The 25096-nt window shown below is 47.4% G+C and overlaps 1 protein-coding gene across 1 annotated transcript in view; it reads left to right on the forward strand.

Annotated features, from left to right (window-relative positions):
• The window catches only part of SIM2 (SIM bHLH transcription factor 2), a 62923-nt gene that overhangs the window by 8686 nt on the left and 29141 nt on the right, over nucleotides 1–25096 (forward strand). The window contains exons 2-7 of the mRNA XM_019658630.1: nucleotides 1681–1763; nucleotides 4810–4899; nucleotides 12008–12116; nucleotides 14785–14870; nucleotides 16979–17178; nucleotides 21935–22041. Of these exons, the coding sequence (XP_019514175.1) occupies nucleotides 1681–1763; nucleotides 4810–4899; nucleotides 12008–12116; nucleotides 14785–14870; nucleotides 16979–17178; nucleotides 21935–22041 (675 nt within the window). The remainder of the gene's footprint in view (nucleotides 1–1680; nucleotides 1764–4809; nucleotides 4900–12007; nucleotides 12117–14784; nucleotides 14871–16978; nucleotides 17179–21934; nucleotides 22042–25096) is intronic.

Genomic DNA, 25096 nt, shown 5'->3' on the forward strand with positions numbered 1-25096 from the left:
AGAAATTAAAAGTCATCCCTTTTTTAGTTGCCCAACAGAAGTGGCTGGAGAGAGGTCTCCAAAGCCTCTGCGGGGGAGGGGTGGGGTGGGGCGGGGGTCCCCACATGCTCTGAGACAGGGCAGCTCCCTCAGGCTGGGGGTGCGTTTCCCACCTCCTGGGGTCAAAGCCCCTGGAAGCTGTGTGGCCCGGCTCCTGCAGGGACAGTGGGGAGACCCAGGGTGTCTGCTCAGCGACTCTTGGTCCACTCACTCGCTGCTACCCTTAGAGGAGCTTTGTGGTCCCGGGACTGGTCCCCAAATTAGCAATGGCTGGGCGAGGTTCCCTGCCCCAGTGCTCAGCTCTGGCCTCCCGGCGCTCAGCAGGCCGGGGGCCGGTCTGGCCTGCAGTTCACCAGGGAGGAGGCAGGCGCGCCAGCGGGGCCCACAGCCGACAGGCATCGGTCGGCAGCTGAGGGTGTGCGGCGCTCGAGTGGATCCGGAGCCTGGGGACGCGTTTTTCACGAAGGGGTCACTGGCCTTGCCACCTCGCGCACGGTGCCGCGGCGCTAACTGGAGGCTAGCTGGCCAGGCCCCCAGCGGAAGGACTCCAGGAACCGACTGGGGGTTCTACCAGGTGGCGCTTGGCGCCGCCACTTCACCTGGCTTTCCTGCTAACTCCCGAGCCCGCCAGGGAAAGCCGGAGAATTCCGGGGTCGTAGCCGCTGAGCCTCGGGCGCAGGAGAGGGAGGCTCTGATGGGCAGGGCGGCCTTTCTTTGGGAACGTTTTCTCAACACTGGTGGTCGTCGGGGAGGTGATGGGGCGAAGCAGGAGGCCTGGGTGAGCAGTTAGGAAACGGGGGGGGGGCTGGGGAGCCTCAATTATTTTGTGATAACACACACCTCCCGGTTACTGCCAAGAATATAGGGGGCTCTCACCGCCTTTGGCTCATCCCCGTCCGGCCAGTGGCGCAGTTTGGAGTTTTCCCTTGGGAAGCCCCCAGGTAAACCGTCCCCAGGCTGCTACTCTAGGATTGGAAGCCGGGTCGGTGCTCCCCGGCTGGCGAGTCCGAGGAGAGTTATGTGAAGTTGAAAAAGATCTCCCGTTCCCTACTTTCCTTCCTTCCTTCCTTCCTTCCTTCCTTCCTACCTTCCTTCCTTCCTTCCTCCCTCCCTCCCTCCCTCCCTCTCTTTTTTTAAATGCAGGAAAAGCTGCCTCCTGGACGGCGAGGGCTTTTCGGTCTTTGGGAAAATGCATAGTTACGGGCCATGCGGGGAAAGGAGGGAGGGTCCTTGGGGAAATATTTATGGGTCAAATCAGTATCCCCGTTTGGCTACGAGGATGGCCGATTTCAAAGCAGATTGGATTACTTTGTGGCATTTCGAATAAAATGGCAATTTCAGAGCCGTGAGCACGTGGGCGACCCACGCGAGCTATGGGCCAGGCAGGCTCAGTGCGCGCCCTTGGACCCAAGGCCTCTGCGGGAATCTATCCTTTGGCCTTTTTCTTTCTAATCGAGGGCAAAATGGAAAGACAGCGAGGGCAGGATGGCGGCTTGCGGGGGCCCGGGAGGTGACAAGGGGGGCACTCGGGCCTCACGGGCGACCAGGGTGCGGCGCACCGAGGTTCCATGTCCCCTGCTTCGCGCCTCGGCCTCTGGCTGGGCGCTGCGGTTTACTGGTTTTCTTTATTCCTTGGTCCAGGTTTAGGAGACGCGTGGGGACAGCCGAGCCGCGCCGGGCCCCTGGACAGCGTCGCCAAGGAGCTGGGGTCGCACTTGCTGCAGGTAGGACCGCCGTGCCAGGGGAGGAGCGCCGCCACAGCCTAGGGTGCTGGCTGGAACAGGGGTGGGGCTCCCTTGTGACCCCGCCATCCCGGTCTCGAGGTGTTCCTCCCCAAGGAGCTCCGGGTGGATCCGTAGGCCGCCACCACGCTGCAGAGGTCGCCCGGAGGTGAGAGGCAGCGCCGGGACCTCGGGGCGAGCGGTTCCCTCCCCCACCCTCCCCCGTTCCACCCCCAGGGCAGGGACCGGTGTGGATTCAGCTCAAAAAGAACAACTTGGGGCGCCCCACCCCTACTCCGCACCTCGAGACCCCCAGCTGCAGGACTCTCTCCCCCTCGGCCCGAGGGCGCCTCCGGGCGTGCTATCCTTTCCAAAGTTACTTCCCCCAACCAACTTTTATGGAGAGCTTGCTCTGTGCCAGGCGCTGTGCCAGGCTGTGCAGCCAGAGAAGGAACGGTCAGGACGCTCCGAGCTAGAGTACGGCGGCTCTCAAGCGTCTGACGATTGTGTGTGTTTGGAAGGGTTGCCATCAAGGCCAGCGTGAATAATAGACTATTAATAGTTGCCATTACTGAGCGTTTACTACGGGCCAGGTTCTGTTCTAAACCTTACTGTATCATCTTGCTTCACCGCTCCCCTAGAATGGGTTTTAGTTTTAACTCCGTTTTTTTTCAGAGGAGTAAACTGAGGCACTGAGAGGTTAAGCAAGATGCCTTAGGTCACACGGCAAGCGGCGGAGCCGGGTTCAACCAAAGTGGTCCAGCTCTTGAGTGGTCTGGCTCACGACAAGGTGCGGCCTTCGGGGTCATCTGGCTCACGGAGGGAGCCCTTGCTTGGTTTGTGGTCAGCGGCTCAGCGCCGCCATCCGGGAGCCATTCAGCCCCGCGGTTGCTCAGCTGCCCCTGACCTCGGATTTCGCCCCGCAGTGTCTGGGGCGCGGGCCGGGTAACCGTGCGCACGACCGGCCAATTTCAAGTCGGTGGCTGGAGCTAGATGGGGACAGCAACGCCTCGGGTCTCAGCCTTTCAAATGCCCTTTACAGAACCTCATCAACGACCCGATTCATTCCCCCCTCACGTCATTTGTCTCTGCCATCAAAAAATGCCTGCCGAGAGCTATTTTGCATTTCCTCCCTCTATTTTGTGTTTTCTTTAAAAGAAAAAAAAAAAAGTTGGCGGCGGGACGCAGTGACTTGGGTCAGAGTCAGCCACGAGCTCCGCATTTCGAAAAAGCAGATCTTTTCAAAACTCTTTTGCCCCGAATGTCCTAGGGTGATTTACTTTTTAAAATTCGTGCTCTGGGGAAGAGAAGATCCGGGGAATATTCGAAACCTGAAGCTTTTACAATATAAAGCCAACTGGTGCGGCAGCAGGGCGGTTGGGTAATGGTGCTCTTGGAGTCCTTCCCGCGCCGCCTGCGCGCTCCCTCTCCGCTCACCTCCAGCCCCGAGCACCGTAGTTTGGTTGTTAGATACTCCTACATATTGTAAGTGACACTAATATCAGGCTCAACTAAGTGCCCGCGGACTCCAGTGAAAACCTAGCAGGTAAAGTCAACATTCTCAGGTTCATCCACTGTACATTTCTTTAATTCCGCAGTGGTGTGTGTGGATGAGTGTCTTTGCAGTTCATATACGTGCAAGCAAAATGTGAAGCTATGAAGGCATACCCAACATTTTCCATTAAGAATATTATTTTTAGCTACTGCTGGCAACTTTCAGAATTTGATTATGATAATTTTTCTCTTGCACTCATATGGCTCCCTGTCAGTGCTATTTCTTTAATGATTTTGGAGTTCAGCAAGAATGCAAAAATGTGCCAAAACGTTTATAACTTTAGACATTGCTGTGTAGTTTATATTTTTGCAACGGAGTTTAGCTGGGGAAAAAATTCGTGGCTGTTAGAAATGTGAAAGTAAGGCTTCTAATCAAGATGTTGGTCTTGACCTCGGCATCGGGAAAGGTAATGATCGTTTAGCTGGCAAAGAATTTTTGCAGCAAAACTGGATTTGAGATAGCAGAATGTAAGGATATCTTTCAAGTTTCAGTTCTACTACATTCGTTTTAGCCCCCCTCCAAAGAGGAGGCAGATTAAAAAAAAAACAACAACCCAAAGGTAACCTGGTTTCAATTACATGCCGTAAAAATAGAATTTGTGGCCAGAAATTAATTTGGAATATTTTTTACGGGGGCAGCATTGTAGGTTGTATGGATCTTTCACCAACTTTATTGCTTTTCTTTGGTTCTGGATCTAAAATATGAATGGGTAAATAAAATGCAGTTTTCTTTTTCAAAAATAATTTAGTCTTTTTTATCCTTGCCACACATAAATTTAATCAGTACCTTTTTGTGTGTCTTAATCACCTCTTATAATTTTACTTTATTTTTTTTTGAGGGCTAGCCAACTTAGGCAAAATCAGAATATCATTTAGGTAGTTTTAATTTTTCAGAATTCATACTTTTTCTCCTTGAATTTTGCAAAGGTTATTTGATGTCTTGCAAATTCTAAATAACTCTGTAGACACAGTCTATTGAAATAACCCGGTATTTTCTTTTCTGGAGAATGGTAGTGATCAGAATTTATTATTCAAATGGTACTTAAGGGTAACTAGAAAATTGTGGCAAATAAAGCATATGTCATAGTGGTATAAACACTGCCAATTATGACATAAAATGGTCTATATAGTGGTAGATTGTCCCCTAAGTACCATAGAACTCCGGATTTGTGCTAAGTGCTAAAATAACCTCAACAATAAAGCTACTACATTTAAACTGGGTATGATAGGAATTCTCAAATGTTTTGCATGATTTTTGTGATGTGGATGTAAGACTGTTTTCAAAATGCTTTGAAAGCATTTGAGAGCCTGGTGCGGGAACTAAACCTTGTGACTTACAGTCCTTCTGGCCCTGGGCTCTGTTTTTCACATTTGATAAATATGTGTTGATGATAATATTTTATACATTTCTCCATCCCAGTGACAGTATAATTAATTAGATTTAACTCGAATGGATAGCTTATCATCTCTTACCTTGACACTTTTTCTTTTCTAGACTTTGGATGGATTTGTTTTTGTGGTAGCATCTGATGGCAAAATCATGTATATATCGGAAACAGCCTCTGTACATTTAGGCTTGTCCCAGGTAGGTAGTACCTATTTTTTTTATGGGGTAGTACTTAATTTTATGTGCAACCAAAATATTAAGTGTTGGCAGGTCTTGCCAGCCTTACCCAACTTGAAAATGAGCCTGTTCAAGCATCTGCTTTTGTGCATGAACATAATCCCAAATTGCAAAATCCTCTTCTTACACCCTCCCGCAGGCCTTTTCTTGTCCGTGTTACATTTCACTTTTTTACTTTCTTTTTCCTCTGGGGTTAATGGCTGGTATATCTTTGCAACAGTCAGCCTTGTTCTGAGATTCCGCTCGATAGCCTGGACTCTGCTAATACTGTATGTAACACTCTCTGGCACTAACAAGCGCTTCACAAAGGGAGACTTTTCAGTCCGCACTTGATGGCCTGCACGTGGTATTGTGAGCCGCTGTGAAAGCGAGAGGAAAACTGATGCAGATAGAACGTGGGTTTTATGGAGAATGTGCTTTGGGGAGAGAAAAAGGGGGGGGTGTAGATTTATGAGTGTTCACATGGAATTCAGGGTAATTTTTCCTGAGTTTTTCCAGTTCAGTGGACATTTCAGTAAAGCATTTTATATGCTTGTGATAGAAACTCATAAAACTCAGTTTACTACTGTTTTGCACAGCAAGGTCCTGGTTTCTTTAGAACATCTACATATTACTGATTTTTCTGGAAACATTTTCTTAAAAGGGGTTCATCCCCTAGAGAAAAGAGGTTCACTCAGCTTTATCTATCCCGGTCCAGGTGACGGTTTGGTGGAAAAGTTGGCTGCAGTCTGGGCCGATGGCCAGTGGGTCCCGATGGGGGGGGAGCCTAACTGATTGTTGCCATTCGCATTTCTGATTTAACAAGTGGGGATCGTGGCTCTAAACGTCATGTTCTTTATACATATAGGGACTAAGTGTTTCTTTACATTGTGAATTATCAGAGTGCTCTTTTCCATCACACTAGAATTAATTAGATACAGGAAATGGGCTCCCAGGAGGCATGTGAATAATCTGTGCTGCACCAGCCTTCTTATGTAGTTAAGCCAAAATAAAACATGCCAATTAACGTGGCTTGAGTTTTCTCACTGAAAAACAATATTACCAATTTGGAAATCTGCATCTGGTGTATTTCTTTTCTTTTTCTGCCTATACTTTTAAAAAACTTTTAAAACTCATTTGTTTACAGCCGTCTCTTCCAGTGTGTGTGTATTCTTATCCCTGTGCCAATGCATTTCTTGTGCAGTCTTTTAAAGTGAATTCTCGTATTCAGATTGTTTGGTGTTTCCTCTTCCCTTCCTCTTTTCTTCTCTTATGAAACCAGGTCTCCCAGATAAGATTTACGAAGGCGTGGCTCTTACACCTATGTGACTCATGGGATTAGTATACTTGTAGATCGGGAAATACTGTTTTGAACATGAAAATTACTATTTTTAAAAAAATTTTATTGTTAGTTTCAGGTGTACAGAACAATGCAATAGTTATCCTTTTCACCCTCACAAAGTAACAACACTCCTCCCCTCATCTACTGCCCTCCCACCCCCGATATCATGCTTATCTATTACAATTCCATTGACTCCATTCCCACTCTCTACTCCATGTCCCGTGACTATATGTATATATAATTATAGTTGACATACAATATTATTCAACATCAGCTTCAGATATAAACTGAACATTTTAATTTATTTTTAAGGAGGGTGCAGCTCAGAGTGGCCCATGCGAGGAATCCAACTGGCAACCTTGGCGTTACCAACCCCATGCTCTAGCCAACTGAGCTAACCAGCTACTCGAAAATTACTATTTTTTATATTTTCCAAAGTTATTATTCTCTGAATTTCCACCATGCCTTATTTAGAATTATTTAAGACCCTTTAGTTGTACACAGCCTGGTTTCTACTCCTGGCTTGGCCTGTGGCTGATTGACCTTGATTAGATTGCTTAACTTTTTCAATTATAATCTATAAAACCTTTGAGCAGTCATAATAATGTCACAAATAAGACAAAACATTTCACATACTTTTAAAATGACTGGCCAAACATATTTTAGAATAGGTAAAGTCACTGTTGTGGAATACTAAATTTAGATCTGAGCTCCCTAGCAGTCAAAGTGAAAAGGGAAATATTGGGTTGTCAGAAAAGTCATGATGCATTTTTGCAACGAAAAATGTAGAAAAAATACACCATGACTTTTCCAACAACCCAATACATTCAGTTACATGGTTTTCATTGTTTGATAGGGCAGGCACTTAACCTCCCTGAACCATAACTTAAATAAGAAAATAATGCGTGCTTTACCCCTCTTTTAGGACCGTGGTAAGAAACAACTCAAAGTGCCCATTTTATGTGATATATAAACTATAGGGAGCTACACAAAACCCAGGCATCACCACAGTTTCATTAGCATTGTACTTCAAATAGCTACAAAAGTTGCTTGAAATAGCGTCCTTTGGTGGGCAAATATAGGGCTCTTAGTCATTCGGAATGTCCTGGCACATCATACTTAAGGCACCATGCACAAACCAGCACATTCCAGTTCATTCTGTCAGGCTGCTCAATCTAGCATCCCACACCTCTCTCCCAGTTATTTTTCTCTTTAATTAAGAGCAGCCAGAATATTGGCTAGGCGACCACCATGCCTCCTATTTTGTGGGATGATTAACTCCACAAAAGGAAACCTAAGCAGAATCACAATTAAAATTATATATTTTTTGTCTCATAAGTTTGAAAGGGGAGGGCCTTCTACATTGCCATTTTCCGAGAAAGTTATAGAGATGTCTTTTGTCTGTAGGTTGCCAGGAGAAGTGTCGATTAAAAAAAAAAAAAGATAAGGGAAACTGTGCAGGACTGATTTAGTCCTTCTTCTTGGCAGGCCTGTTTTAATATCAGCCTTCAGTTACAAAAACACTTTAATGCAGACGAGAACCCTTGTTAGTGACTGGGGAGTGTTCCATGTTGAACTATTTAAATAAGCAACAACAAACTTTCCCCTCAAACCTGCCTCCTGTTCACGATTAACTCCGCAGAAGGAAATCTCGGCAGAATCACAATGTGTATTTTTGTCTGTCTTCTTTACTTAAATAGTAAAATAAAGTATTGAAAAGGATGTCAAACAGCCCAACTTCTCTTTTTAAAAAATATTTTGCACCTTTTAGATTATTTTTATTAGTAGTAAAAAGTCAGGCAAATATATCCAATGTGAAAATTGTATTAAAATAGGCTTAAAGATTTTATTTTTAAATCACCAGAGACAAAAATGTTAATAAGATTTTACCCAGTAGCCAGAGTAACCTTTTAAACAGGTTTTCTGATGAATAACGATAGTAGTAATAGCTTATGTTTACATAGCGCCCTTCTGCGTTCTAAGAACTTTCAGTTACTCTCAGTGACATTATCTCATTAAATAATGACACCTTTCACATTAATTCTGGGTTAAACTCTATGTTAGCAGCTCCTAGAGAACATAAGCCCCTTCCTAGGTTTGCCACGATTGTGTGATAATTCACAGCAAAGTGGTGTTTTGGTTTTTTTTAACCTGAACTATCTAAATAACTATCTGAATCATATGTTTGAAGGGGCAAAAATGGTTCTGTATTATATGCCCATCTCAATTCAAAGCCTTTTATTAAACTTAAAAAAAAGTGCTGGAATAAGAAATCTACTTTATATGCAGAGTTTATTAGTTTATCTTTGCTTTTAAATGAGTGAACACAGATCCTTGACGTCAGACTCTCACGCCAAAAAATGACAGAGAAAACCACAAAAATGCAAGTTTTCTCCTCGGAACTATGATTCAAGTATTGGGAAAAAGAGTCAAGCTTCCGGCTTGAAAATTCTGTTTAGTGTATACACATATACATAATACATAATAATTCATATAGACAAATTTATATCTATTTGGAAGAGGTAGAGTTGGGGAAGCACGCTGTATTCATACAAGTTTATGAAATGATTTAGTTCTATGGTTTTTTGGTTAATATAATGAACTTACTTATATTTGAAGAAGGAAAAAAGCTCTGTATACCTGCTATGTATTTCCTCAAACATCTTTAAGTATCCTTGTGGTTTAAATTTCCTTACCAGAGTTACATACATTATGTAGCATCTAGGTAACTAATATACATTTTCCAGTAAGTATAGATATGTATGAAACACATATGAAGGAAATCGGAATATTTGAGCTTGCAGCCGGAAGCACAACTGTAAAAGTGGCCATAGCGTTGTTTAGGGCCATAAGACCTAATCCTTTCACTTTTGAAATAAAGAGAAAGGACAGCGTTTCATGTTTGTTGACATAACTTGAACCCTGAAACCCAAACCATCTTATTTTAAAATCCTTAATTTACCATAGTCAGCAAAACACCCAAAGCAGAAAGTAATGTGCGTTTTCAGAGTACTGGGTGACTTTCCCCTTCCAACCCAGAATATATCCATTTAGTGTGTATTTATCCTGTGTAGTTTTCTTGGCAGGAAGAAAAGCTATTCAGCAAAACATAAAAAAGCTCTTAGTAGGAAAGCAATTCATTTTGTAGTTACCAGGGCTTTACCAATACTAAAATATCACATTGAGGGTCTGTTTTAATAAGGCTGATGTATGAGACCTGGGGAGTTTTATAGCAGCGACTGTAATTTTTTTTTTGAGGTAGTCACATTTCTTTCGGCATTCAAAAGCACGAATAGATATGTAAATACAGGAAACACCGTGTCAACCATAATTTTGAGTCAAGGTCAGCACTGTTTTATCATTCCAAAATTTGTTCTTTAAAAACATTTCCGTTATTTGAAGACTGTTTTACTTCCTAGACAGCCTTCAAGTTTTATAATTGACCCGAATAGTCAGAAAATCAAGCCTTTTAATTCATGGACCTTCACTCTTGTCATTCTCCAAACACACACGAGATGAGAATGGGGTCTTTGAAAACAGATGAAGCTATTTTGGGATTAAAATGCAAACGGGATCCCTATTAGCACAGATACAAGTCTTTTTGTAAGTGTATGAAGCTGTTTCTCTAAAAAGACATTAGTTAATTTTTCCTAAATAAGAACCTGGAGCAAATCAGAATGATCAATTTTCCCTAAAAATGAGAGTAAGGGAGAAATGATAAGCCAACACAGACACAAAAATTCTATTTTTCATTTTTAAAATAAGCCGTTGAAATTGTGAATTAAAAAAAATAGCTCCCGTGTTTATTAGCCTTTCCCACTCTCCACCTGACAGAGCTTCCCAAGGAAACCTCTTTGGCTGCTCTCAGGGAAAAAAAAAAGGGGCCCTGTCCCAAATGGCTGACTTAAATGCTGCTGATGTACTTAAACTTTGTAAGGATTAGCAGGAATGACTTGAAAGAAGAATGTTTAGTTTTAATCACTCATTTTTTAAAATGGAATCATGTAATACATTTTTTTACCTAGGCAAATATCCATTTGGGTCATTAGGAAGGTGCCAGGTTTGGGAGGTGGGTAAGGAGAGGGTTTCTGTGATAATTGCTCTGTTTGCATAATATTGGAAAGAAACATTCTATGACTGATGCAGAAAATAGAACTGTGAATGCCGTTTTAGGGACAAGGTTACTTAGCAGGCCAGAAATGGAATTTGTTCTAAATGAAAAGGCAACTCAGACATCTTAAGAAACTGGGAGAGCTGGCTTGGAGGAGCGGGATAAATTACTTCACCGCTCCATGGCCCCTTGGTCCCAAGGAAGAAGCTGATGGCCTTGATGCTCATTTGGAACAGTGGAGAAATTCTCCATTAAACCCTCCGGCTGGGGTTGTCCTGTTGCGTGAGGTGGCACAGTCAGGGCTGCCCCTTCACAGGAGATCACATCCTCCCGGCTCTGATTGACAGCAATGAGCCTCCCAATGAAACACGCGGTGTAACACACTTAAAAATAACAAGGGGGTGGTTAGGGACAAGGCACTCGCAAGCCTGCCTTTGCTCCTTAGTTTGCCCTCTGCCCTTGGGCAGGGCTGAGAAAGTTCTGCAGACCCGCTGGGGCTCTTTGCCACCCAAGGGCAGTGTCTCACACACTTTGGGTTTCTTCCCACACTGTGGTAGAAGAACCCTCACTGCCCTGGGGCTCCCTGATCAATACTGGGTGCACCGATTCACTGTCCTCAGCTCTAAACTAGGATCCGCCTGCCTCTGCCCAGAAGGCGGCTCTGATGGTGGTAGTTTCTAGAACATTCTATGCCATTGCCCATCTCAAGATGGGTGAGGGGGCCCAGGTCTTGAGACTTTCTATCATCCCCTGCCATGACACTTGTGTTTGGGAGAACACAGAAAACTTCTCAGGCTTAGGAACTGAACCTCTGTGTAAAGATCATAACGATGGTCTTTTCCTGGAGCTCCTCCCACCCCCCATCCCTGGAAAACAGGGTTCTGCCCAACGTGGACACGGCCTCTAGGCCTGCTGAGGTGTCCTCTGTGGGGTGTGCCTGGAAGTAGGCGGTGTCCAAGCCCAGGGTCAGGTTGCTCTCCTTCAGGTCACGCACACAGCCACCTAGCCGCACCCATGGGTGGGACCCATGGGGTTAGCACAGTCATCCGGACTAGGAAGGCCTGAGACACGTACATGGCCACGTGAAAAGGGCCTGGCAGCGCCTGAGGGGCAGAGCTGCCAGGAGAAAGGGCCTTGCGGGGTGCAGGTTCTCCTCAAGTGCAGTGGAGCCCACAGTCCCTGCCCCTCAGCCTGTGAGTGGACAAGGCTCTCTCAGGGACCATACCCCTGACATGGTAGCTGGTCTCAGCCAGCCAGTCCCCTCAGGCAGCATGAAACATGGGTTCCAGTCTGTTTTAAGCTGTGTCTCCTGTTTGAAGGATGCCGCCTGGCCCTCAGGGCCACCCGTCTCCACGGAGCTCCATTGTCACCCGTCACTTCCCAGCTCAGGACCCTCTCGGCTTTCAGTTCAAACCTCTGCTCTCTGGCCTTGTTGGAAAGTGTCGGGGGACAGTTCAGAAGTGCTGTGTGAGGAAAGGCCAATGTTTCTGCGCTTGGAGAAGGTGTAGGTTGTCAGCGGAGATCAAAGTGATGTCTCTGGCGGGTGTAGACCTGTGATACACACACCTGACCTCCCCACGCACCACCCCTGGCAACCCTGGAAAGGATTTCTGACCCTCCCCTCCCTTCTGTGGTAGGTGGAACTCACAGGCAACAGCATTTACGAATACATCCATCCTTCCGACCATGACGAGATGACGGCTGTCCTCGCAGCCCACCAGCCTCTTCACCATCACCTGCTCCAAGGTATTTATTTCCACCAGGTGGAAAGAAAGCAGCGTGAAAACAAGGCGGTGTTCTCGGATGTGACCCGAGGGCTTTGCTTCCCAAACTGCCACAGGGAAGTGTGACTAGGGCTGCCCAGCCAAGGCCTCCGGCAAACACCCAGTCCCCTCCGAGTGGGGATTGGCCCTATGTCTGTCTCCGTCTTTAAAGCAATACTTCTGATCCCCTGTCAGGAGCTAGAGACTGTGATAGATGCTGGGAAAGAGATAAAGAAAAGTGGTCACAGGCGTCTCCCCTTAATGTGCTCCGGGTTTAGCGTTCCCGTGACACGGGTCTAGATGTGGGCTTCTGAACCAAAGGGTCTGAGGGTAGAACTTGGGGTCTGAGAAGCGGCATGAGGGAAATTACACTTTATCCCTCTAGTTGAAAACTAGCATTTCGTGTGCATGCAGATGGTAGACTGTGCTGCCACTAATACCTTTGCTATTTTGAAAATTGAGTGACAACGATGCCACTCCTGGATCTTGTTATTTAATGTGGTAACAAAGCAGCACGTTTGCCACCCCTTCACTATTTGTTTTAGTATTTTGACAACTTTTTCAATACTTTTGTCATACACCTACTCGTAATCTCATGTATTTTATTTTACGCACTCTCTAAAAATGTTCTTCTGAGTGGGCTCTGAGGTTTTGTGCCATGGCACAGATCAGCTCAGAAGCCCTGGTTAGGTGGGGGCAGGCCCATCTCACTGGCCTGGCCCCATCTGGCGACAAGGCCCTCCTTCTGACGGTCCCATCCCATCACTTAATACACATTGATGGGTCCCTGCTGTGGTAAGCGCTGTTAGGACAGACAGGGTGTGACTGTTCAGTAAAGGACGTGGACACATCCTTACAAATGACCCCTTAAATGACCATTGTGATTCATGCTTGGAAGAACTTATTCCAGGGGCCCTGGGCTTGTAACTCCCTCTGACAGGCCAATGAGACCGACCAGCCTGTTGCACAAACATCTGTCTGCTTTAGACTATGGTGTCCCAACATGGCCACCGTTTCCCAGGGGGAAAAGGGACTCTGAAGAACTGATTTCTCTTAGAAGGAGGGCGAGCACATCGCATTGGAACCGAATTCTTTCACTGTGGGGTCGTTTAAAGCTGGACAAAGACAGCAGAAGTCTTAGAGAATTCCTCTGAATGCTGTGTTGTTTCAAAAAGCTACACAGTGTGTCAATTGCATGGGAGTGGGCTTTGTCCCGTTAGCGCTGGTTTCCTTCCACCCTTCCATGCCTAGTTTTAAGGAAAGTGTTTAGACAGTGACAGCAAATGAATCTTGGGGATAACACCAGTCCCCTCCACCCCCAGCTTCCATGGGGTTCAAGCCTGAGGTGTAGCAGCCGTACTAGAGGAGAAGCAAAAAGGCCTCGGGGAAGTGGGGCCGTCCACTCAGTCCCACAGCCAGCCAGGCGTGCAGGGTTTGAAGCTCACAGGCACTCGGCTTTCTCCCCAACTTCTCATCCGCAGAGCTGTTTTTCTGTGTCTGAACGGGCCCCATTGTTTTTAATAATTGTGTGAGAAATGGGTCTTCCCCAGAGCTTGTTAATCCGTGGGTGATGTAGTTTAGACCTAAGCGTGCGTATCTGGAAATGGCACAGAGAGGCCTCACGTGAGAGGGAAGCCTGGTGCCCCGTGGACCAGCCTGCTGTGGAGGGCTGTGGGCGAATATGGCAGCCTCTCCAACCAGGGGAAGAGAGGGCCTTGGAGGCGACCCCCTTACCCCCACCAGGCCGTGCCCCAGGGAGGGGCGGAAGGGCCTGCTTCCAGTCCTAGTGGTAACCTTTCTTTAAAAATTAATTTATTAACCAAATGGCTGTTTATTTAGAGTGGAGTGACCTCGTCCTCACCCAGGGGCGCGAACACTTTGTCATTCGTGCCTCAGAGAGCTGGTGTCGCTCACTAAAGCAGAGGGTGTTTCCTTAGGGTGTTTCATTTGCCTTTGCAATAGTGAGGTCAGAGATCTGTGTGTGAGGCCTGCAGGAGGAAGCAAAGAAAGGACTGGCCCAGTCAGAGAAAGGGCGAGCAGGAGAGCGAGAGCGAGGGGAAGGGTCCGTCCGGGGCTGTACATGAGGACGAAAGCTTTGATCTGGTCAAATGCGTCTGTTGGGTTCTGTTCCCCATTTCATGTTGCTGGGCAGTCTCGGTGCCCATGGGCATGGCTGGCAGGAGGTGCCCTGGGGCAGGCTCCCTCTGCTAGGGAAAGGGGCTGGACTCCTGACTTTTACTCAGTATCTGTTACCCTTCTGGGCCCTCCTGGGAGGGTCAGACACCTGCTCCAGCGCTGGTCAAGGTGGTTCTCCAACAGAGAATCCCTGAGGAGACCATGGGCTGGTTGGGGTTGGCGGGGCCCACGCACACACAGTCCTCACCTTGACCAGGTTGGCACTTCCCAAGTTCTCACTGTGGCCATGTTTGGGGCTGCCTTCCTCTGGGGCACGTGGATGCCGTGCCAGGACTGGGCCAGTCTCTCCCACCCCACGCAAGTCCCGGCCTCAGGTGGAAGTTCCCTGGGTGAGGACCCGGGCTGCTAAGACAAGGCCTCCGACTGCCCGATCTGGTCTTGAGAGTTTATTGTTGGGATAAAGATGGTGAAGCATCGTGGGACAGTGGCCAACCTGACCTCACTCCTGCTTTCAGAGTATGAGATAGAGAGGTCATTCTTTCTTCGAATGAAGTGTGTCTTGGCGAAAAGAAACGCGGGCCTGACGTGCAGCGGATATAAGGTAGGAGCCGGGGTAAGTGGGAGGGATGGATCAGTCGGTTGCGGGTCTTCCTTGGTTTACATTTTGCTTCACACTCAAGAACACCTGCAGACAGGAAGGCACAGGGACCCAATGTACATTTCATACCGCCTAATGTGGAACTTGCTCGTGCCGCTGCTCACGAGATAGGTGTGAGAGCTGGCGTCGCACAAGGATATTCTAGGAGGACTGGATTTTGTCCTGTGAGACCAAGAATAAATGTGGCAAAGGGTTGAATTTGACCTTGGGAGCTGTAGCTCCTACTTTGCACACAGCTCAGTCCCATGGGAGCAGCCGCCCCTTGAGTTAAGGAGAATCCGTATTCCAGGGCAGGGGTCCTGGGCCAGCGGTGGGTATTCAGAGCTCAGAAATGTCACTTTTACCCTCACAATGTTCAGCCAAATCCATGATGTGCGTGGCAGTAATAATACAGCCATTCTGCGTGCAAAGAGGAGCTTTCATCTGCAGCATCTCATCTCATTTAACTGATGGTCATAGCAGCTCCCTGAGGGGAGTATGGCCCCATTCTATAACCAAGGACATGAGCTGAGAAGGGAGAAGGGACAGTCTCAGGGGGCAGAGCATGGGCCTTGGAGCCCCGGCCTCACTCCTTCCCGGCCGAATTTCTCTGCCAGACAGCGCTACTTGCTCTGGCTAACTCCAGAAGCCAGGAGTAGGTCACCTAAAAGCCCACGGGCAACACTGCGCCTCGACAGCAGAGTCAGCCACTCCCAGATGGAAGGGCCGGTTTGGCGAAGTCCGAGCTGAGCACCCCGCTTCTACCGGTCCATCCAGCCTCTCTCTGGAGTTCCTGCCCCTCCCCCCAGGAGTCTCCGGTCTCATAAGCCCAGCACTCTGGAGCTGCAGGCAGATGGGGGCCTTTGAGCAGAGGTGTTTCCATGTTGGAAAAGGAGGGAGGGAAGGTGGAGAGAAAGGGGAGAGGTTTGTGCCTCTTTCTGGAATGCAGGGGCTGTGTCAGCCTCTCCTTTGCGTCCCACTGGGAGCTTTTTTGACTTGACCTCATTCTGTTTTATAATTTAGAGGGTACATTTCTTATTTGCTGCCCCAGACTCTAAGCCTCTTTGAGCCAGGGGCGGGGAACACCCAGCACCGCCCTGCACCCAGGTGACATTTTTCTGGAGACTTGGGTCTTGAATTGTTTTTGCCACTAATTAACTGTCTGTCTAATTTTAAGCAAAACCTATCACCTATCTTGTTCTCAGTTTCCTCATCAGTAAAATGGGAGAATAGACTAGAAAGATTTAAAGATTTGTTCCAGTTCTAAAGACTGTGCATACATCCAGGAACCCTGAAGGAACGCTTTTGAAAAGAGCATTTACGATTTTAGTTGTTCATCCCTGCTGTTATGATTGTGATCCTTTCAAGATTTTACTGACTGTAACTTGGATAAATGCTTCCGATATGGAGGCTTAAGCTGCACAAATGTTTCTCTTTTGACATGTGGAGCGCTACACATTTTATCTTGTATGTTTTTTTGGCTATAATGATTAGAAATGTTTCTATGTAGTCGCTCTGGCTTGTTGCTTATTACAAGGGGATACAATCTTGAATTATAAATAAATAAAATAAAAATACATTAAAAATGAAGCTTTTTTTAATCTACTAAATGAATTCAGAATTTACCGGAGAAATTGATATAGCTTCTCAAGTGATATATTGTCAATGTCAAGCTAATAGATGTCAAATTCAATCCTTTCGGAAGACAAGCATTATAGTTACTGAAGTGAACATTATGAAACAAGTGGTCAACTCCCCAAAATGCCTTTGTTGTGCCCTCTAATTGCAACTTGGCAATGAGATAATTATGTATACATCCGTTATATATTAAAGAGCTTTAACTTGTGGAGTAAGACAACCCTTATATTTTATTATGCTATTGTTTTCTGAGAAAGAAGCACAACTTTGTTTCTCCTGAGCAGTGACTCGGACATTCAGCCTTGCAGCTCCGTAGCGCCTGGGCTGAGGGGTAGGCCACATGTCCGAGAAAACGAGCAGCCCAGAGCTGGGAGGAGTGGGTGCCAGTCTAACCCCTGGCTTCCGGCGGCTGACCCTGCCCTCTGCTTTCCCAGGTCATCCACTGCAGCGGCTACTTGAAAATCAGACAGTACATGCTGGACATGTCCCTGTACGACTCGTGTTACCAGATCGTGGGGCTGGTGGCCGTGGGCCAGTCGCTGCCGCCCAGTGCCATCACCGAGATCAAGCTACATAGTAACATGTTCATGTTCAGGGCCAGCCTCGACCTGAAGCTGATATTCCTGGATTCCAGGTGAGTTTGGCACCTGCGGTTGCTACGGAGTTCTGGAAGATGCCGATGGTGGCAACTGGCCCCTGAAAGCGACACTATTAAACCAAGATGAAATGAGGAATAAGTTGTGCTAAGAATGTGAATTAAGGATGTAGTGAAACCAAGTCATGAATTGAAAGAATTAATATCAGCCTGAGTACTCAGGAGTAGCCAGTTTCTTCAGCTTATAGGTACTTTTAAAATCCTATTTATTTATATTGTTATCATCTCACTGGAGTTTGAACTAGAAATATGTACTGGGGGCACAAGTTAGCCTCTTTTGGAGGCCCACGATGTTAGGATTTTCCCTCGCATCTCCAAGAAGTTGGGACAAATGGAAGGTTTCTGACTGAGGTGTGTGTTACGGGGAGGCCTTCCAGCTCAGGCTATCAGAAGCCATCTGAGCTACACAGACGACTGCAGGGCTGAGGCTGGGAAAAGACAGGTGGCCTTCCCTGGGTGGAAGCTCTGACCACAAGCTCAGCAGGTACCCGATCTGGGCTGGGAGGTCAAGTCTGCAGTGTCCCCAGAAATACCTCTCCCAACTGTCCTTTCCTCTCTTACTTGGGGATTCCCATCAACTCAAGACTCTTCAGAGAGAGAGAAGGAGGTGAGTGAGGCAGAGCACTGATTTGTTGTTATCTAGGCCTTGGAAGTCTGCTCTGGAGGGGAGGTCTGCGCTGGGGTGGCCTTGGCCATCCCCTAGGATAGGCTGCAGCCCTCACAAGTCGTGAGGCCTCAGGCCTGTGCGGCCTGTTTGGACTTCTGAAAAATAAAACAAACAAACAAAAAAACCCCAACACAGCCATGCCCCACCTACTCTGCTACTCACAGGGCAGCTAAGAAAGATGAAATTGGATGACAGATATGAAGCATTTGTAAAAGTAAAAAGGCTGATGTCCCTGCAATGTGAGTCCCTTGGCCTCTTAGCCTCTTAGAAGATTCCTAAGCTATGCAGACAAGAATAAGTGTTCAGAGAGCCCACTCCTGACTTCTGGTGTGTGTGGCTGAGCTCCCCAGAGAAATGTGTGTGTGTTCTGTATGTTCTGAAGCTAGGATTTATTGATTCTTTCTTTTTTTCACTTTTTTTGGTGGTAAAATATGCATAACATAAATTGATTATTTTAACCATGTATTGAATAGAAACAAATCTACCTGGTTAGGGGTGGAAGGTGAAGACACACATTATTCTAGTTTATCATTCACATACCTCAGAGCCTTTCAAGGGTACGGAAACGACAAGGGTTGGCATGACAGTCGCCATTAATGCTTCCAGAAACTCCGACCGAAGAGTCCAGGTAACCCCTTCGGGGAAGGATGGGCACCTCTTGGGATGGCCAAAGGCTGACCAATGCTGTTTACCTGCAGGGAGGGGAGCCCTGGGCTGGCCGGGGGCCCCACAGCTGGGTGTGGGCGGAGGGAGAGGAGCCGTGAAAGAGCAGCGCTTTCCAGATTCCGGAGCCACTTCAAGTGGGCTGAGAGAAGCCCCGGCCATCCAAGTTCGTTATTTTAGGAGTGTGGAGGATCTGACTGGTTTCTCCCTGGTTTTGTCTCCTAGTATTTCTTTCTTTTTTTTTTTTTAAGATTTTTATTGGGGAATTGGGGGAAGGGGAACAGACAAGTTGCTGTCGTTTTGTTCTTCAGTCTAGTTGTGGAGGACGTTGCTTCACTGGCCCAAGTTGGCACCATCACTGCACTCTTCCCGGGTGAGGCAGATCAGTCACCGGCTTCTGGACGGCCGCTCACTGCAGCTGCTGGCCCCTTACGCTGGCTGCTGGCTACACACGGTAGCCCATGGCAACCCACTGCCACAGGGGCTGCAGCCTATGCTGTCCCCGGCGACTCAGGGCAGCCCAGCTCCAGGTTGAGCTGTTGTTCAGCATCTTAGCTGTGGAGGGCAGTGTCACTGGCCCTCATATGTGGGATCCGAACCGGGGCCCTCTGGCGTCCCAAGCCAGTTCTTAACCATCGCGCCACTCGGCCGGCCCTCCTAGTATTTCTTTGACCAGTCTAGCAACCCCCACCCCACCCCAAGACCTGGTGAATTCTGTGGAAGAGAGGGGTCTCCCCAGAAGAGAGATTTCAGGTCTTCTCAAGTGGTTCAATCCACATACCTTTGAAACCCCAGGGACAAATGGAGGGCTTCACAGAAGACGGTGTACGCAGCTAGATGGGAGGCCGGGGAACTTTGGAAGGGAGACTGAGACGCCGGCTTCTGCAAAAGCTAATGTTCCCCTACTTTCGGATGGGAGGGACGTTCCCCTGAAGTGAGTAGAATAGAATGGCGGTGGGTGTGAGGAAGACTTCCTGTCTCCACGGAAGGCTCTGCAGTTCTTCCTGCTAAACACCAAAAAACTCCTAGCAAAGTCTTGAGTCTTTTTCTGAACCCCGGTCAATCTAGGAGGTGCTTATTAAGGGGGCCAGAAATGCACTGGAGAATTCTTCACACTCAGTCTGGTCCTCGGTCCGTTGCAGCTTGATGGCCTTTGAAAGGCTGCCCAGCCGGAGGACGCAGGGGCTGGCCCAGCACTGGGAGGCCAGCAGAATGGCCCGGCGGGGAGGGGAATGGCAGCTCCTACTTTCAAACCCAGGAGCCATGGCGAGGGCTTGGCCTGCAGCCCAGCAGCTCCGGAGTCACAGGGGCCAGTGGCCCCCCACCCAGCATAATCCCAGACACAACTGAACTCAGCATAACCTGAAATTTGGTTCATAGGGGTTTTGTGGTATTTCACTTTGAAACTGTAGCTGGTGCTTTTGCTAAGGATGGGTGAACCGAGCGATGTTTGGGGTTTGGCAAATCCCTCTGACAGGTCGTCAGACACTAGAGGGTTGGAAAAAACCAGGAGGGAGCACTGCCAAACCCTTCCCTTCCCCTTTAATTTTTAAAGCCATGTGTACTTTGATGAGAAACTTAATACATGTGTTTCTGATTCATTTACACGTTTGGGGCCGTTGTTCTGAAACTTTTCGTCCAAAGGGTCTGCGAAGCCTCTTTCATCCCCACACAGGAGAGATGCCTGGTTTTCTTTTGGGGGAAGCCAGACGTCTCAATTTTCCTGCCACACAGAGTTGGACTCCAACGGGGCTTGAAGTTCTAGGTGGCCCTTAGACAAGTCCCCTGAGCCCTGGACGGCTCTGCAGGGCCTGTGCACGTTCCCTTCCACCCACCTCGAGCCCCGTCTCCTTCCTGCCCTGGAGGAATACCATGGAAATGTGTACACCAAATAGTGAGCCATTCCAGGGAAATATGAGGCTCTCAGAGATTTACGACCCGAAGCCCGCACAGAACTCAACAGAAAGGGGAGCAAGCTAAGGAATGAAAGCGAGGTCAAGTTTCCCCGTTCAATTTACAGCTAACGTTTCAGACCTGGACCTGCAGCACCACCAGTCCCGGCCGCGCCCCGCCCGCACCGCCTTCTCGCTGTGGCCTCACCTGCTTTGGAATCCCTGCTTGTCCCCCTGTGTCATCTGTTCTTGAATATCTGTCACCAAGATGTTTGGGCCACCTCCTCCAAAGGCATGGTTCCCAGCGCAGTTGCCACATGCAATTTTCACCTACAGATGGAGTGATCCAAATGCCAGTGACGATGTGGCCTTGGCTATTGAGAGGCCACTTTCCTTCAAAGAGCTGAAGTGGGACATTAATATGCCCAGGGCTTGATGAGAGTGAAGAGGGGTCGTGATGCATAAGCACTGGGAGGTTGACCTTCTAGTCACAGTATTTGCGGGTGTATATTTTCTCGGGGGTCTAAAACAATCCTCCACTGATATGAGGCTTAAACGTCCCCAGTTATTCCCAAATCCCATCAGTAGGAATCGCCCAACCGTATGTCACCCTGAGACCAACTGTGCTAATTAACAGTGTCCAGTGTGGAACAGAGATTTAAAGGCTCACACACAGTGGCCATGTGGAAAGTGCCCACCATCAGATGAACGGAGAAACGAAATGTGCTATCTGCACACAATGGAATATTATCCAGCCATAAAAAGAATGAAAGTCTGACACAGGCTACAATATGCATGAACCTTGAAAACATGCTGACTGAAAGAAGCCAGACATAAAGGGGCAAATATTGTATCACTCCACCTAGACGAACTATCCGGAATAGACAAAGTCATAGAAACAGAAAGAATAGGGGTTGCCAGGGGCTAGGGGAGGGGCAAATGGGGAGTTATTGATTAAGGGATACAGAGTGTCTGTTTGGGGTGATGAAAAACTTGAAATGTCGGTGATGATCATACAACATTGTGAATGGAATTATTGCCACTGAATTGTACACTTAAAATGGTTAAAATGGTAAAGTTTATGCTCTGCATATTTTACCATAATAATTTTTAGAAAGTTTCACAAAGGGCTATCCCACAAAAGCCCCCAAAGAGGGGGTTCTTTCTCACCTTGGCAGCTTTCTTGCAATATCAGTATCAGAGTTCACTCTTAAGGGTCCTCAGATAAGCTTCACCTTGAAAAGGGATAAGATTCTAAGCTATCCCAAACATCCTTCCAGCCAGCGGTTGCAGGAGAACATTCATGAATAGTGCTACATCCTGCACTGGGCTAGAGTTCAAAGACTTTCTTCTTGTAAAAAAAAAATCATTCTTAGTTTCCAAAATCAACATTTCCCCACCACCCCAGCCTTTTAGCACTTGATTAGTTGGCAAAACCAATATTAGTTTAAACGAAAAGCAATCTGCGGAGTGGAGTAACTCATGGAGCCCCCCCCACCCCGTCCTCCCCCAGGGTGACTGAGCTGACCGGGTACGAGCCACAGGACCTGATCGAGAAGACCCTCTACCATCACGTGCATGGCTGTGACGTGTTCCACCTCCGCTACGCGCACCACCTCCGTGAGTACCATGCTCACCTGGGTCCATGGGGCGTGGCTAGCCAGGAAGGAGGCGCCAAGGACAGAGCAGGGAGAGCGTCCCTTGTTTGATGATACCATAACCGTCCATCGTATGCACATGAATCTTAAGCCTCAGGCGTGGTTTCATGCACCCCTTGATTTAAGCACAGCTACTCGTCAGTTCTGAAACATCCAATGAAACTGGCAGGTGTCAAATGGTGCAGAAGTTGCTGGATTCTAGGTTGTGGATTTCTCTGTGATATCTGGACACAAGTAGCGAATAACGGCACTAGCAGTAGAACTCATGCAGAGCCCTTGCTACTGTCAGGCACTCGTTTAGCTTATTACATGTATAATCAACGCAGTGAGGGAGATTCTCATGTTCATGATCCTCCTCTCACCTTGAGCATGCTGAGGTTCAGAGAGCTTAAGCCACAGTCATGTTGCGGGGAGGTGGCAGAGCTGGGAGCTGAACCCAAGCAGCGACTGGACTTCGACCACTGTCCACCGTCTGGCTGGGGTAGCTCGAGGGAGACCACAGGTTTTTAGGATGGAAGAAGTCTGTTTGGAAAGAGTGAACAAACAATATCCTTTTATATTTGCCAACAGAGGCAGTTCGGGGAGCATTTAGATTGTGGGAGGTGCTCTAGTCACTGAACTGCTTAAACAAGTGACATTTCTGGAATTCAAATTGAGGCAGCAAGTAATGGGGGTGTAGTAGAACACCTCATCCTCCAGTGGCCAGCCCCACCATGCCCATGGCGGGTCCAGGGGCGCTTGTTAACGAGGTGCAGATGGTTGGAGGAGCCAGATCTTTTGCAATGCAGCCCAGATGGCATGTCCTCCACTCTTGCTTTGCTCTGTGTTGACCAAGAGGCATTAGAGGACAAGCTGCTGGTGTCAAATTGCAGGTGGACGGCTGGTCCAGGGACTGCTCTGTCTGTGGCCACGTTGTCTTCCTGGCTGGGCTGTTCGGTGTAGGCTGGGACCCAGGAACATGGCAGTTACTGGGGCGTCGCTGTTCCCCCCTGCTGAGTCACTACAGGTGTAGACCTGTGACTGCCAGGACCTGTGACCTGCCCAGACTTAGATGGCCTCTTCCTGCCCCTTTCGATTCATGACGGTGGGAAAAGCTCTGTGTGCATGGAGCGGCTCAGAGTCATCAACAGCCTTTTTATTTCTCTTTTCTTAAGGATGTAAGTAATTGGAATGTAACAATAATTAATATCAGGAACCCAACAGACTAAGGGAGACAATAATCATAAGCTAGGTTAACAAAAATTTTTAAAGATTCCTCTATTAAGAGGAATTAAAATAAACACAAGAAAATTAAGGCTTTAAAATACGAGAAATACGCATGCAAGCACTTGACCTCCCGTGAAGCAAAGTTCGTCAAAGTAAGACGTTTATAAAGTCCAGAACATCCATACCTTTTCTTCTTAAGAAGAAGAATATGAAAGACATGAGCGTACCTTAAAAATTTGCTTTCTAATACACTTGTAAAACACTTGGGAGGAGAACTGCTTGATTTTTAGCATTTTTAGAGGGTGATAGAAATGATTGCATGATTCAGGACTTAATCTATACCAGGCATCATAAGATATGCTAGTATTCTTTTTAAATCCTCACTGCAGTGTTGCACAATATGAGACAACATCCCCCTTTTGTAGATGAGGTGAGAAAGATGTAAAATCACTTGCCCAAGATCACACAGCTAAGTGGCAGAGCTGTGTGTGGGCCACGTCAGGTGTCTAACTCTGAAGTCCATCTTCTTTTCTTTTTTTTAACTCTGCCATCTTACTTCTAATGACTTGTTAAGTCTCCTTCATTTCTTTAATTTGTTTTAAAAATAATTATGCCTTTTTTACACTTTATTTATTTTAACATTCAATATTATTTTATATTAATTTCAGGCATACAGCATAGTAGTTAGACATTTATATAATTTAAGAAGTGACCCCCCTGACTAGTCTCTTACCTATCTGGCACTGTACATAGTTATTACCATATTATTGACTATATTCCCTATGCTTTACTTTACATCCCCATGACTTTTTTGTAACCACCAATTTATACTTCTTAATCCCTTCACCTTTTCACCCTGCTCCCCCAACCCCCTCCATCTATCACCCCTATAAATCTAGTACCCATCAGACACCATACATAGTTATTACAATACTATTGACTCTATTCCTTATGCTGCACCCTATATCCCCATGACTACTGTGTAGCAATTTGTACTTCTTAATCCCTTTGCCTTTCTCACTCACCCCAACCCCTGTCCCATCTGGCAACCAGTGTTTGGAACTCTGCGTCTGGTAAATTGCTTCTCTTCATTTTGTTTAGTTATTTTATTTTATCTTTTTGGAGCTTTGTTCTGTTCTTTAATTTGGGACGTGTTTCTTTGTTTCCCTATTTGGCCTGCCTCCTTGTGTTTGTTTCTGTGAGAGCTGCTATGCCTCTCAGCCTTAGTAGAGTGGCCTTATGTAGTAGATGTCCTGTGGGACCCAGTAGTGCAGTCTCCCTGGTCACCAGAGCTGGGTGCTCTAGGTATTACCCTTGTATGGATTGTGTGTGCCCTCCTATTGTAGTTGAGCCTTGGTTGCTGTTTGCACCTCAGTAGGAGGGATTGGCCCCCAGGCTGATTGGTTGTGAGGATTGGCTGTGACTACAGTGGAGGAGCTGTTGTGCAAGGGCTGACCCTACAGAGCAGGGTTTGCTTTAGCAAGGCTCTGGTGTCTGCCCAGTCTGTCCGTTGGGTGTGTCATCCTTGGAGGCAGCTGAGCAATGCTCCAGGTTGGTCCTAAGATGGCCACCAGGTTTGCCAGCCCTGGCGCCTCCTGGGAGGGGGCCCACTGCAGACCAAGTTTAGCTGTAGCCTGTTTTCTGCCCAGGGCCACCTGGTATGAGCCACAAAGCAATCACAAATGGCTGCTTTCTGCACTGGGCTTAGAGGTGCCTTGAGAGGCCAATCTGCGAACTAAGGCCAGCTGTCACCAGTGCTGGGCTTAGGGCTGCTCAACCAGAGGTATGGGACACACTGAAGCCAGATGCTG

The sequence above is a fragment of the Hipposideros armiger genome, unplaced genomic scaffold (genome assembly GCF_001890085.2).
Source record: "Hipposideros armiger isolate ML-2016 unplaced genomic scaffold, ASM189008v1 scaffold_285, whole genome shotgun sequence".
NCBI lineage: Eukaryota > Metazoa > Chordata > Mammalia > Chiroptera > Hipposideridae > Hipposideros > Hipposideros armiger.